General features: G+C 44.0%; 1 protein-coding gene across 1 annotated transcript in view; it reads left to right on the top strand.

Moving 5' to 3' along the window:
• The window catches only part of COL14A1 (collagen type XIV alpha 1 chain), a 233,071-nt gene that overhangs the window by 111,645 nt on the left and 105,816 nt on the right, over positions 1-15,610 (top strand). The window contains 2 exon segments of the mRNA XM_070382861.1: positions 8,456-8,602; positions 13,435-13,491. Of these exon segments, the coding sequence (XP_070238962.1) occupies positions 8,456-8,602; positions 13,435-13,491 (204 nt within the window).

The following is a 15,610-nucleotide window of genomic DNA, read 5'->3' as shown; positions in this document are numbered from 1 at the left end:
TAAGAAGTGGCAAGAATACACAGAAGAACTGTACAAAAAAGATCTTGATGACCCAGATAACCACGGTGGAGTTATCACTCACCTAGAGCCAGACATCCTGGAATGCGAAGTCAAGTGGGCCTTAGGAAGCATCACTATGAACAAAACTAGTGGAGGTCATGGAATCCTAGTGGAGCTATTTCAGATCCTGAAAGATGATGGTGTGAAAGTGCTGCACTCAATATGCCAGCAAATTTGGAAAACTTGGCAGTAGCCACAGGACTGGAAAGGTCAGTTTTCATTCCAGTTCCAAAGAAAAGCAATGCCAAAGAATGCTCAAACTACCGCACAATTGCACTCATCTCACACACTAGCCAAGTAATTCTCCAAGCAAGGCTTCAACAGTACATGAACCATGAACTTCCAGATGTTCAAGCTGGATTTAGAAAAGGCAGAGGAACCAGAGATCAAATTGCCAACATCCATTGGATCATTGAAAAAGCAAGAGAGTTCCAAAAAAACATCTACTTCTGCTTTATTGACTATGCCAAAGCCTTTGACTGTGTGGATCACAACAAATTGTGGAAAATTCAAGACGTGGGACTATCAAACCACCTTACCTGCCTCCTGAGGAATCTGTATGCAGGTCAGGAAGCAACAGTTAGAACTGGGCATCGAACAACAGACTGGTTCCAAAAAAGGAAAGGAGCACGTCAAGGCTGTATATTGTCACCCTGCTTATTTAACTTATATGCAGAGTACATCATGAGAAATGCTGGACTGGAGCAAGCACAAGCTGGAATCAAGATTGCCGGGAGAAATATCAATAATCTCAGATACGCAGATGACACCACCCTTATGGTAGAAAGTGAAGAAGAACTAAAGAACCTCTAGATGAAAGTGAAAGAGGAGAGTGAGAAAGTTAGCTTAAAACTCAACATTCAGAAAACGAAGATCATGGCATCTGGTCCCATCACTTCATGGGAAATAGATGGGGAAACAGTGGAAACAGTGAAAGACTTTATATTTTTGGGCTCCAAAATCACTGCAGATGGTGATTGCAGCCATGAAATTAAAAGACACTTACTCCTTGGAAGGAAAGCGATGACCAACCTAGACAGCATATTGAAAAGCAGAGACATTACTTTGCCAACAAAGGTCCGTATAGTTAAAGCTATAGTTTTTCCAGTAGTCATGTATGGATGTGAGAGTTGGACTATAAAGAAAGCTGAGCGCCGAAGAATTGATGCTTTTGAACTATGGTGTTGGAGAAGACTCTTGAAAGTCCCTTGGACTGCAAGGAGATCCAACCAGTCAATCCTAAAAGAAGTCAGTCCTGAATATTCACTGGAGGGACTGATGCTGAAGCTGAAACTCCAATATTTTGTCCCCCTGATGAGAAGAACTGACTCTTTGGAAAAGATCCTAATACTGGGAAAGATTGAAGGCAGGAGGAAAAGAGGGCAACAGAGGATGAGATGGCTGGATGGCATCACCGACTCTATGGACATGAGTTTGAGTAAACTCCGGGAGTTGGTGATGGACAGGGAAGCCTGGCGTGCTGCAGTCCATGGGGTCGCAAAGAGTTGGACACAACTGAGTGACTGAACTGAACTGAAGCAGAATTAGATGAAAGATATGCAGCTGCTTGACAATACCTATAAAATCTTGAGGAGTTATGTTTCATATATCTTTTTAAGACTAGCTGAGTCATACTTTAATATACAACAGTTGACATTTATCACATTTGGTGGTACTTGTTAAGCCTTAGCAACATAGTAACTATAAAAATCACACGTCCAAATTATCCCAGAATATTTTTATCTATGATACTATTTAAGCAGTTGACAGAATGGGACAGAGGCTCCTGTAGATATTCATTAGCTTTCATTGAAAATCATGTTTATACAGATTGACAGAAAGATGTCAAAACTGTCTTTATCAAGAAATTAGTGAAATCCATCAGTGTATTTTTTTATTAAATGCTTTTACAAATAGCGTTGGGATTCTTATCAGATACCGTGACCGATGTGTCTGGTAACACTGATCTGGGCGTTTAAAACCTCAGTAAACTCCCAGGTGGCTCAGTTTAAAGAGTCCTCCTGTGAATTCTGGAGATGTGGGAGATGTGGGCTCAATATCTGGCTTGGAAAGATCCCCTGGAGAAGGAAATGGCAGCTCACGCCAGTGTTCTTGCCTGGAGAATCCCGTGGACAGAGGAGCCTGGCAGGTTACAGACCATGTAGCTGCAAAGAGTCAGACACAAGTGAGCGACTGAGCGTGTGCACACACGCACACACACACACACAAGCTCTCGCTGAAGCCAAGTATTTTTACTAGAAATAAGAGTCCCCACTTCCTTCTTATCTTCCAGTTAAATTAATTTGTATTTCACCAGGATTATTTTCAGGCTGCCAAAAACCTCTTCAGCTGAGCCTCAACAGTCTCAATTCAGCAAGAATGAACAAAAGTGTTGTTCAGTTTATTTTTCATCAGCAGTTATAGCTGAGCAATTTATGAGCCCAATTAGCCTACATATTCACTCAGGTGTCCAGCTGTATATTATTAACCAACCAGACAGCAACAGATTCTAATTGATAGCCAGGGGTGGGGAGTCAATGTGGGGAATATGTTTAAATATTTTAACTTACACAATTTAGGGTAGGGAATAGTCTCTCCATTTTTTTTATTTAATTTTTATTGTATACTGGAATACAGTTGATTTATGTCATGTTTGTGTTGGGTGTACAGCCACCTGATTAAGTTATACATACATCTGTTCCTTGGATTCTTTTCCCACGTGGGTTATTACAGCGTGTTGAGTGCTCTAGGTGGGTCCTTGTTGATGATCTGTTGCAAGTATATTACTGTGTGTATGTTAATCCCCACCTCCTAACTCATGCCTTGAAGTCTTTCCACTTTGCACTGGGGAAGAATTAGGTTGAGTTTCTTTATCTCACAGAACGATGTGATCATCATTCCTGATCGCTGCTGTTGGACATGTGATCAGATGCACCTTCCTCCCGGGTGCCTGAGTCCCCGGGCTCCACTGTTTCACCTCTGTAACACCTCCCGCTGGCTACACGTGTTGCCTCTGCAGAAATGTCAGTCCGTCCGCTTCAACCAGAGGAGAAACTAGAGAGAAACGGGACCCAGTTTCTCCACATGATAGAGAAGAGCCTTACCGCAGGCTGGCTTATTTCTGAATGCCTCTGCCAAACTCCTGGGCTCCCAGGTGGCGCTAGTAGTGAAGAGCCCGCCTGCCAGTGCGGAGCCGGAAGAGGCAGGCTCAGTCCCTGGGCAGGAAGATGCCCTGGAGGAGGGCTTGGCAACCCGCTCCAGCGTTCTTGCCTGGGGAGTCCCATGAAGGCAGGAGCCTGGCGGGCTGCAGTCCACGGGGCCGCACAGAGTCAGGACAGAAGCGACTCGGCACACGTGTGTGCACTGCCAAACTCCCACTGTGTGATGAGTGGTTCTCTCTCTCTCTGTGTTTTGAATCCCCCATGTCCGACCTCATGCACTTTTACTCTGAGATGAAGTCAGTAGATTTGCTTCTGCTCTATCCCGACAGCTGGTCAGTGTTCTTCTCTGAGCCTCCGTTTTCCCAAATGACTTCTTTTGAGGACTTTACCTGTGGTCATACCTATAAATCTCCAAGGAGTTTGTGAATAAAGCAGCAAAGCTGTATCATTCAGGTGTGCTTGCTTGCTTTGTAAATGGTAAAAAGCACAAATAACAGGGACTCGGGTGGCAAGGTCACCCACGCCTCGCGCACCGAGACGTCCCCCAGTGTCTGCCTCAGGCGCGTCGAAGCCGCGGGGTTCAGACGCCCTCGCCGAGGGGAAGCCGGACGGCACCCCCCGCCCTCACCCCTCCACCTTCCTTCTCAGCCAGATGGAGAGCCGGCCCGGTCAAGTCCAGATGTACGTCCTCCTAGCTTCAGCTTCACTGTCATAGTTAGAAGGAAGCTCTTCTCTCTCAGTAATTCCCACAGAAGTCCAGGACCTTGAGTCATGTTGGCCCTGTTTGGGGTCGCATCCCCCTGAATCTGTCACTGAGTTCATGGAATACATGCATGGACTCAACGGCGAGTAAGACCTGGCTCTTGCCCAGCCTGTGTCTGGGGAGAGGTGGGCGTTCTTACTCAGGCCTTCCCAAGTCAAAAGACCAGGGTCGGGTTCAACGAAAGAAAGATCAGATGTAAAACAGGCAAAAACAACAGCTGTCTTCTACTCCTGTAAATATTATGACAGTTTTTTCATAGCCAAGAAGAAAAAAAAAAAAAAAGGTTACCAGAAGGATCAAGTCCTCTCTAGAGAGTGAAATCCAATCTGCTTTTGAGTCAAGCTTTAGACTTTCCAAATTAAATTGTAGGCTTTTGGTTAATTGTAGGACAGACCAGAGTTTCAGAGGCTTTGGGCTGGTTTTGAGTACCTCGGAACCCCATGAGAGCCTCCGTTAGTTCTACAGACACTGCAGAGTCCCGTCTCTCTGCCAGCTGTTTTTGAATTGATGTGGCACCTAAGGTGGGATGTAGATATGTACCTCACACTGTATTCCCTCCCTAAGCCCATTAACTTGGTAAATTTCTTTTTAGCCTGATTTTTTCCTAAGTTTCAAAGATGCTCACCTTGTCTTCTGTCTTTAGGTACTGAAATGTCTAGTTCTCTGTCGTCTATTAACCAGAATAGAGAATTGCAGCATTGTGGAGAGCCTACCTTATTAGGGACCAGATCCCAAACAAGAGATCATATGAAACGAAGCCCATTCCCAAGATTCACCTTTTTCAAGTGCTGATTCCATGTTTTGGGGTCACATGATTTGAAAGACCCAGAGAGTGGAAAGCATGTATCATCAAATCCCAATTGAGTTTACTGGATCTGGGACCTTCTTTGCTTGTAGATCTCAGTAACCACTCCTGAGACACTTGGAAGTCAAGTTGGTGGCATGACGGTCACCCAAAGAATGTATTTAGCATGACTTCATGAGAATGAATGCTCAATGACAGATTTTCCCCCTTGTTCCAAAAAAAACAAAACAAATTTAACTTCTGGCTTTTGGCACAAGGGGGCAGGAAATTAGTCATCATTTGATCACTTTAAGTGTTTTTCTTTAAGGCAAAGCCGTGAATCATACATGCCAAAAGCAACATGGATACACCCCGATTCGTGTAACCCCTCTTCATTAGCCTTGGGAGCAACCTGTTACTGTTTCCTATTAATTTCACAGTGCTTGTTCCAGATTTCCAATGATTTGTAGGTTTTGTTGTGTTATGCAGCCGTGAAACCTGCTGTTGTCAAGGCTCTATAAAGTGCATGGGTATTCATGAGAAATAGAAGAAACGACAGAAAGTACATTTCTAGAATTAATTCCTGGAGAGTCTCACAAGTTTTTGTGGAGATAGCTAAAGGTGATCCATGCATAGGATTTGGGAAATGTTTGTATTACAGGTGGCTCACAGAAGCTTGCGGGAGGCTCCAGAGTGGTTAGGGTCAAAATAAAGCGGCTGTTATAGGGTTCTGAGCCCAGGAACCCAAGGCTAAGTTGGATATCAGCCAAGCAGAAGGCAGGGTTTACTAGTATTTTCTTACTCTTAAGTTCCTTTCACAGCAATTTAAATCTCACAAACACTTTAAATAGTTCCAATTTCATCATTTTGTATAATATCTAATAAAGAAAATATTGAGGTAGACCTATATTGTTTCAAAGAAATATATTACTAAACATTATATTATAAAGTTCACTTTTGAAGTTCTTTAAGATTGACAATTATAAAAGTAAATTTCAGATTCCATTCAACAGATGGCCTTACTTTAATTACATTTTTAAAAAATCAGGATTTGTCCATAGATAAAACCTACTTCAGTGATCAGTGCAGAGAAATAGAGGAAAACAATAGAATGGGAAAGACTAGAGCTCTCTTCAAGAAAATTAGAGATACCAAGGGAACATTTCATGCAAACATGGGCTCAATAAAGGACAGAAATGGTATAGACCTAACAGAAGCAGAAGATATTAAGAAGAGGTGGCAAGAATACACAGAAGAACTATACAAAGATCTTCTTGGCCCAGATAACCACAATGGTGTGATCACTCACCAGACATCCTGGAATGCAAAGTCAAGTGGACCTCAGGAAGCATTGCTACGAACAAAGCTAATGGAGGTGATGGAATTCCAGTTGAGCTGTTTTAAATCCTAAAAGATGATGCTGTGAAAGTGCTGCACTCAATATGCCAGCAAATATGGAAACCTCAGCAGTGGCCACAGGACTGGAAAAGGTCAGTTTTCATTCCAATCCCAAAGAAAGGCAATGCCAAAGAATGTTCAAACTACCGCACAATTGCACTGATCTCACACGCTAGTAAAGTAATGCTCAAAATTCTCCAAGCCAGGCTTCAACAGTACATGAGCTGTGATCTTCCAGGTGTTCAAACTGAATTTAGAAAAGGCAGAGGAACCAGAGATCAAATTGCCAACATCTGTTGGAAAGCAAGAGAGTTCCAGAAGAACATCTACTTCAGCTTTATTGACTATGCCAAAGCCTTTGACTGTGTGGATCACAACAAACTGTGGAAAATTCTTCAAGAGATGGGAATACCAGACCACCTGACCTGCTTCCTGAGAAATCTGTATTCTGATCAGGAAGCAACAGTTAGAACCAGTTCCAAATTAGGAAAGGAGTATTTCAAGGCTGTATGTTGTCAACCTGCTTATTTAACTTATATGCAGGGTACATCATGAAAAATGCCAGGATGGATGAAGCACAAGCTGGAATCAAGATTGCCAGGAGAAATATCAATAACCTCAGATATGTAGATGACACCAACCTTATGGCAGAAAGTGAAGAGGAACTAAAGAGCCTCATGATGAAAGTGAAAGAGGAGAGTGAAAAAGTTGGCTTAAAGCTCAACATTCAGAAAACTAAGATCATAGCATCCAGTCTCATCACTTCATGGGAAATAGATGGGGAAACAGTGGAAATAGTGTCAGACTTTATTTTCCTGGGCTCCAAAATCACTGCATATGGTGACTACAGCCATGAAATTAAAAGACGCTTACTCCTTGGAAGAAAAGCTATGACCAACTTAGACAGCATATTAAAAAGCAGAGGCATTACTTTGTTGACAAAGGTCCGTCTAGTCAAAGCTATGGTTTTTCCAGTAGTCATGTATTGATGTGAGAGTTGGACTATAAAGAAAGCTGAGTGCTGAAGGATTGATGCTTTAAAACTGTGGTGTTGGAGAAGACTCTTGAGAGTCCCTTGGACTGCAAGGAGATCCAACCAGTCAATCCTAAAGGAAATCAGTTCTGAATATTCATTGGAAGAACTGATGCTAAACTTCCAATACTTTCGCCACCTGATATGAAGAACTAACTCACTGGAAAAGACCCTGATGCTGGGAAAGATTGAAGGTGGGAGGAGAAGGGGATGGCAGAGGATGAGATGGTTGGATGGCATCACCAACCAATGGATATGAGTTTGAGTAAGCTCCGGGAGTTGGTGATGGACAGGGAGGCCCTGGCGTGCTGCAGTCCATGGGGTCGCAAAGAGTCAGACACGACTTAAGTGACTTAGCACTGCACATGGTACATTAATGGAAATTAAAGCGACATCCTCTGAGACTGGACTTCTGAGTTTGGAATTTACATTTTAGTTCAGCTACTTAGTGTATGGACTTGGGTAAACTACTAATTTTTCTGGTCTTCAGTTTCTTGTCTTTAAATTGGGGATGGTTATAAGGATCAAATGAATCAATAGTGTAAAGTCCTTGGAGTCGTGCCTGGTGCCTGGTGAGCGCTGAGCAAGCGGTGGCCATTGTTACCTTTGCTATGCTTTCATCATTCAACACCAAGCACAGAGCCTGGTGGTCTTCCCTCGTGGCGCTCGAGGTAAAGAATCTGCCTGTCAGTGCAGGAGACAGTGTAAGAGACATGGGTTCGATCCCTGGCCTGGGAGGGTCCCCTGGAGGAGGTCATGGCAACCCACTCCAGTACTCATGCCTGGAGAATCTCGTGGACAGAGGAGCCTGGTGGGGTCGCAAAGCATCGGCCATGACGAAAACGCTTAGCCCACACACACAGAGCCTGGTACTAAACTAAGCTCTCAATCATATTGGGAATCCTAAGTTTTAAAAAATAATATATTCACCTCCACACCTGCTCAAAAGATCAGTGCGGATGTGTGCATATAATTATAAACAGGAACAATTCTCTGTTAAGTCCTCAACAGCCTTTTACTAGTTCATCTCATTTCTGAACATATAAAATTCAATTTTCAATTATTAAAGAAAAACAGTGGATATATGAATTCTTTAAAAAAAGATACAATCACTCAAACAGGTTTAATTCATTCTGGAGCTATCTGAGTAGGCCTTACGTACTGAGTATTCTAGAAGCAAATCATCTGTTGGTGGCGATTTAAAACAATTCCTGTATGTGCGTTTTGTTCATATATATGTTTTGTTTTGATTATAGATACACAAAAGCAAGAATCCACTTTGGGTGGCGGGACAAACAGGCATTGCTTCTATGGACTTCAGCCTGATTCAGAATATAAAATCAGCGTTTACACAAAGCTGCAGGAGATGGAGGGACCCAGCGTGAGTGTAACAGCAAAAACACGTAAGTCAAAGGCCTTCTCTCTTGATCTCTGTGTCCGTGAACAAACAGTATTTTAGGAATACGGTTTTGGTTCAGAAACCTTATTCCATCTATAGAAACGTTAGCCAGTGGCCCTGGATTGTCTGTGATACAGACGCCGCCCTTTGTACGCAGCCCCGGCGTTCCCTGCCTGTGGCCCGCTGACGGCTCTGTGTGGATTTCCAGCTCCGCCGTCTGTCACAGGGGACTGTAGGGCCGGCGAAGTGCCGGAAGCAACGGCCCTGTTGTGACGCTTCCATTAGGAGCAGCTGCGGTGGTGGAGTGTGAGGCGGAGCGTGAGGCCTGGGTCCTGACGCTGAGACAATGCCGCAGCGCCCCAGCCTCGAGGGTGGGGTGGAGCCAGAGCGCGCCAGCTGGCCGCCCGGCCCTGCCTCCTCAAGAGGCTCTGATGCTTTCTCCAAGTTGGCAGGAAATCTGACGCACGCAAGGGAAAGGCAGAGTATAAAAGGGAAACAAAGCACGTTCTACATGTTCTGAATGGCAAGGAAGGGGGCAACTGCCTAGTACCCTTTTAATCAAGATTCCTGACCTAGAGGCCATAAGTACTGAAGTGGTTTGAATGGTACTGAATTCTGGGCCATACCTGTGTGTCTCCAACTCAGGGTCTTGAACTTAAACTTGAAATCCTCAAGGACCGGTGTCCGAATAGGTGGCAGAAGATGGGCTTTCTTGATAGCCCCTCTAACATGTGTCTGACATTTAGAAAGTTCTACTACTCAGCTGTATATGTCTTTCAGTTTCTCTGTACATACAAAAAGATACAGAAGGTGAAAGTGTAGCTAACGGAATCATCTACTTTTCAACATGGGGACTTTATTTCCTAACACTGAAATAGTCAGCATTTTACATCACGTGTGTATTCTTGAGGTGTAATTTGCATTCCTTAAAATTCACCCCCTGAGTGTACAACTCCGTGATTTCTGTACATTCCGGGAGTTGTGCAGCCATCACTGCAACTCCACGTTAGGACACTCCCACAGCCTGGAGGTCATTCAGGCCCATTCGCAGTGAGGCCCCCTTCCTGCAGTCAGCTCCAGGCAGCCGACTTTCTCCTCTCCGACGTCTGTCTCTTCTAGACGCTCCGTGCAAATGGAAGTATGCAACAGGCAGTCTTTTGTGTCCGGTGTCTCCACTTAGCCTGTGTTTCTGACGTTTATCCGTGTTGGAGAATGGAGCAGTTGTGTCTTGCGTTTTATTGCTCATTAGAATTTGGTTTTTGGGGTAGAGGATTATATAATTTTGAAATTATTAGGGCCTGTTAGGGCTTGAGATTTAAAGTCTAAAAAGCTTGTTTGGGGTCCTTTTTTCCGTTGTTGCCTTGGGCAGTTTAACGTCTCTGAGCTGCTGTTTGCTTACAATAAGATTAAACACCTTCTCTCTTCGCTTAGTTTGGTGGTGGTAAAGATCCACTGGAAAGACCCCACTGAGGACTTTGCAACTGCATTTTTTTTCATTGAACAAATATTTTTGGTATCGCTCTAACTTCTTCCCTTTAAATAAAAAATCTTTAGGCCACACCGTGTGGTGTGCAGGGCCTGAGCTGCCCACCAAGGGGTGAGCTTGTGCCCTGCAGTGGCGCTGGGGTCCTAACTCTGGGCCATCAGGGAGGTCCCTCTTGCTGTCTTCCTGAAAGTCAGAAACTACGGCCACGGGGTTAGAGCTACCATCAGACATGTTTTCTCTGGGCCATTTTTTTTTTTTTTTAAGTTGTAAAGTATTCTCGAAAATTCGAAAGCTCTGACAACGCGGGGCACACGTATCCTCGTGCAGCTGAACGTATGGAAAGCTAGTAACTTCCGCGTCTTTGGACAGCGTACACACTCTGAAGTTTGTTATTCCTGAATGTTTAGGCAGAGTTCTTTGCTCCCATTCATTACGTGCCTGACCTCTAAAAATATTTGAGTTTGGGGCCCCTGGTCTAGTTCAGCTTCCCTTAACCTTACCCTCACCACTGTTCACGACCAGCCCAGGATTCATTTGGAAAGCTCTGCTTGATGAAATGTTTTCCTTCTGTGGGGACATCTGTCATCACAGAGCTTCTACCCACTGGCTCCAGTTCAACCTCCCGGAGCAAATGCAGATCAAGACTGTTCCCTCTTCTGTGACAGCTTCTCGCAGACTTGAGGACAGGGACCATCTGTGTGCCCGTAGAGGACACAAACACTCTCACCAGCTCATTGTGGTTCTTCTTACCCGAGACGTTCTTGGGCCAGATGTCCTGACCAAACATGTTAATCTGGCTGCCACAGGCACTCGTTGATTTGGTTCTCAAATTTATTGACTGAACTTGCGATATATCTCAGCTTTTCACATTGAAGAAAATGCACAGTTATAAAGACGACCAGCTGCTTCCACAGATTTTAGGCTTTAGAAATATTTTATAGTGCTTTCAAAAATGTTTTGCAATCCTAGTTTTAATACTAAAATGTCTCAAATGTTTTCACTTGTGAAAATTTTTAGCTGCCAAAAATTTGCCTTTAAAATATCAAAGTGATTTCCTCTGCCTATGCTAACGCAACAGAAGGTACAGAGAGCACTGTTGCCTTCCTTCTTTCGCCATCCCATGTTGTTTTGTTTTCTTTTGTATTTTGGCCGTGCTGTGTGGCACATGATATGGTTTCCCGACGAGGGATCAAACCTGGGCCTCTTCAGTGAGAGCGTCGAATCCTAACCACGAGGCCACCAGAGAATGCCACCCTTTTCTTGTTTTCTCTTCCCCCCAAACTCATTTATACCAGCTTGATCTCCTTCAAGAAATTCTGCCTGTTGGATGTAGTTATGTGTGTGTGTATCAGATATATTACTGCATAGGTATATAAAGATCAGATCATATCAGTCACTCAGTCGTGTCCGACTCTTTGCGACCCCATGAATCGCAGCACGCCAGGCCTCCCTGTCCATCACCAACTCCCGGAGTTCACTCAGACTCACGTCCATCGAGTCAGTGATGCCATCCAGCCATCTCATCCTCTGTCGTCCCCTTCTCCTCCTGCCTCCAATCCCTCCCAGCATCAGAGTCTTTTCCAATGAGTCAACTCTTTGCATGAGGTGGCCAAAGTACTGGAGTTTCAGCTTTAGCATCATTTCTTCCAAAGAAATCCCAGGGCTGATCTCCTTCAGAATGGACTGGTTGCATCTCCTTGCAGTCCAAGGGACTCTCAAGAGTCTTCTCCAACACCACATTTCAAAAGCATCAATTCTTCGGCGCTCAGCCTTCTTCACAGTCTAACTCTCACGTCCATACATGACCACAGGAAAAACCATAGCCTTGACTAGACGAACCTTTGTTGGCAAAGTAATGTCTCTGCTTTTGAATATGCTATCTAAAGCATATTTGAACATGCTATATAAAGATAAACCTGTATTAATCAGTTAAATAGAATTTTTTGTTTCACAAATGGGATCATACCATCGTATTCTGCTTCATTTCATATAATAACTAATCTCAAACATTTTTCTGTATCAGTAATACACAGTTACCTCATCCCTTTAAATCTTGAATTGCTTTACTCAAATAATGTTAATTTCTTGGTTCCTGGAATTGGAAGAGACCTTAAAATTCATCTCCTCCAACCTTCCTGCCAGAGAAGGCAATGGCACCCCACTCCAGTACTCTTGCCTGGAAAATCCCATGGATGGAGGAGCCTGGTAGGCTGCAGTCCATGGGGTTGCAAAGAGTCGGACATGACTGAGCAACTTCACTTTCACTTTTCACTTGCATGCATTGGAGAAGGAAATGGAAACCCACTCCAGTGTTCTTGCCTGGAGAATCCCAGGGACGGGGGAGCCTGGGGGGCTGCCGTCTATGGGGTCGCACAGAGTCGGACACGAAGCAACTTAGCAGCAGCAGCAGCAGCAGCAGCAGCAGCAATCTTCCTGCCAGAGAAGGCGTTCCCTTTACAACATTCACAGCAAACAGTCTGCCTGAGCTCAAATCCTTCCAACTATTTGGCACTTACTGTCTCCAGAGACTAAACATCCCCCTGATTAGTTGAGAGTTTTCCCTTGTATTATACTGGGATAAGAAAAATAATATTCTCAAGTTTCCTTTAGTGTCAAATAAGAATTAAAAAAAAAAGAATATGCAAAAAAATAATATTAGGATGTTTAATCCACGTACTGATGCCGTAACGTCCCGGTGCTCTGCCACGTGAATTGGTAGGAAAGTCACAGCTCTTACGTGACTACATCCATGGCCTTTAACCAAACCGCACTTCTGCATTTGACGCAGTTCTCACCCCTCCTCACCCAAGTTAAGTTGATCAGGACACAGCCTCCCAGTGTCCTGCTGCGTGGTTCTCAGAGCTGAGTTTCCCAGGCACAGTCTGACCATGGCCGAGGGCGAACCAGGCTCTCCTGGGGACTATGTCCTGAGAATGCAGGGTAAAAAGGGAGGAAGTGCTATTGAACGTGGATTGATGGTCCGTCCTTAGGCAGAATGGAGTAACGTTATGGGTGAAAGCAGCCAGAGACTGATCTGAAATAGGTTGGCAGGGCTCCCGCCTTAAATCAGTGTTGAAACCACTTTGAAGTTGATGCTTTGAGTGCATTGACTCCCGCTGGGAAAACTGAACTGTGGCAAAATGGCATTTCAAGCCTTCGGTCTGAGGCTGAGGAGATGGTTGGAACCAGCTTTCGTGGGCTTTGGCTGATTTACAGTGGGCCCTAAATTCACTGCGTTCTCAAAGAAGACAGCTGTCAGAATCATTGACTCCCCTGAAGAGTTATGACTCCATGACCTCCCTCTCTTCACAGATGAGACGGTTAACTGATGTTCTTTCTCTGCTTTTCAGAATCGCTTCCCACTCAACCACCGACGTTCCCTCCAACCATCCCGCCAGCAAAAGAAGGTAAAGAAACACAATGTAATCATGATGTGATTTTAGGTTTTGGATTTCTGTTGGATTTGTTTGTTTCTTCATTTAAAAACCAAGATATTAATAAAAGATAGTTTCGCCTTAATACAAGTGCTTGTATCAGACCCTTAGGGGGTACAGATTTGCAATGAGTAGTAAGTAAGACAGAGAGATCTAATGTGCAGTGTAATGAATGTAGGCAACAGTATTGTACTATAATTATGTGCTGAGATAGAGGTGCTAAATATTACTACATCAATCAAAGTACAATATATAAATGTAAATTAATATACATTATATACAATGTAAATTATGTATCAGTTCAGTCACTTCAGCCACTCAGTCGTATCTGACTCCTTGCGACCCCATGAATTGCAGCAAGCCAGGCCTCCCTGTCCATCACCAACTCCCGGAGTTCACTCAAACTCATATCCATCGAGTCAATGATGCCATCCAGCCATCTCATCCTCTGTCGTCCCCTTTTCCTCCTGCCCCCAATCCCTCCCAGCATCAGAGTCTTTTCCAATGAGTCAACTCTTCGCATGAGGTGGCCAAAGTACTGGAGTTTCAGCTTTAGCATCATTCCTTCCAAAGAACACCCAGGGCTGATCTCCTTTAGGATGGACTGGTTGGATCTCCTTGTAGTCCAAGGGACTCTCAAGAGTCTTCTCTAAAACCACAGTTCAAAAGCATCAGTTCTTCGGCATTCAGCTTTCTTCACAGTCCAACTCTCACATCCATACATGACCACTGGAAAAACCATAGCCTTGACTAGACAGACCTTTGTTGGCAAAGTAATGTCTCTGCTTTTCAATATGCTATCTAGGTTGGTCATAACTCCTTCCAAGGAGTAAGCGTCTTTTAATTTCATGGCTGCAATTGCCATCTGCAGTGATTTGGAGCCCAGAAAAATAAAGTCTGACACTGTTTCCGCTGTTTCCCCATTTATTTCCCATGAATTGATGGGACCAGATTATATAAACAAATGTAAATTATAAATATAAATCAAATTAATATATTGTGCACTTTAAATTTTTGCAGTGTCATTTGTCAAATGTACTCAATAAAAAGCCATCTAAAAGTAGAATCCGCACACACAGAGTAGATTTTCAAACAGAATTCTTTCATATTTATTTCATTGAAAATATCAGAATGGTACATGTTTGCCAAGGAAGAGTAGTCCTGTAGCCTGGGGGTGTAGGTTATAATTGTGTAGTTTGTAGGTTATAACTGTGTAGTTGTGTGGGTTATGATTGTGTAGTTGTGTAGGTTATGATTGTATAGCTGTGTAGGTTGTGATTCTGTAGACCAGGGTCGCAGTGTAAGCTCACCACAGAAATGCTGCTCCCGGGTGTGTTTTTCTGTCATCACAAAAGTTTGTCTTCACCTCTTACTTGAGCTGTTAAGGTAACTTTCTAAAAAACTTCGAAACATAGTAGTGATGGTTATTTTTTTATCCCATTAGTTCAGTTCAGTTCAGTCACTCAGTCGTGTCTGACTCTTCGAGACCCCATGAATCGCAGCACGCCAGGCCTCCCTGTCCATCACCAACTCCCGGAGTTCACTCAGACTCACGTCCATCGAGTCAATGATGCCATCCAGCCATCTCATCCTCTGTCGTCCCCTTCTCCTCCTGCCCCCAATCCCTCCCAGCATCAGAGTCTTTTCCAATGAGTCAACTCTTCACATGAGGTGGCCAAAGTACTGGAGTTTCAGCTTTAGCATCATTCCCTCCAAAGAAATCGCAGGGCTGATCTCCTTCAGAATGGACTGGTTGCATCTCCTTGTAGTCCAAGGGACTCTCAAGAGTCTTCTCCAACACCACAGTTCAAAAGCATCAATTCTTCGGCACTCAGCCTTCTTCACAGTCCAACTCTCACATCCATACATGACCACAGGAAAAACCATAGCCTTGACTAGACAGACCTTTGTTGGCAAAGTAATATCTCTGCTTTTGAATATGCTGTCTAGGTTGGTCATAACTTTCCTTCCAAGGAGTAAGCGTCTTTTAATTTCATGGCTGCAGTCACCATCTGCAGTGATTTTGGAGCCCAGAAAAATGAAGTCTGACACTGTTTCCACTGTTTCCCCATCTATTTCCCATGAAGTGATG

The sequence above is a fragment of the Bos mutus genome, chromosome 14 (assembly GCF_027580195.1).
Source record: "Bos mutus isolate GX-2022 chromosome 14, NWIPB_WYAK_1.1, whole genome shotgun sequence".
NCBI lineage: Eukaryota > Metazoa > Chordata > Mammalia > Artiodactyla > Bovidae > Bos > Bos mutus.
This window is presented reverse-complemented; position numbering and strand designations above follow the sequence as displayed.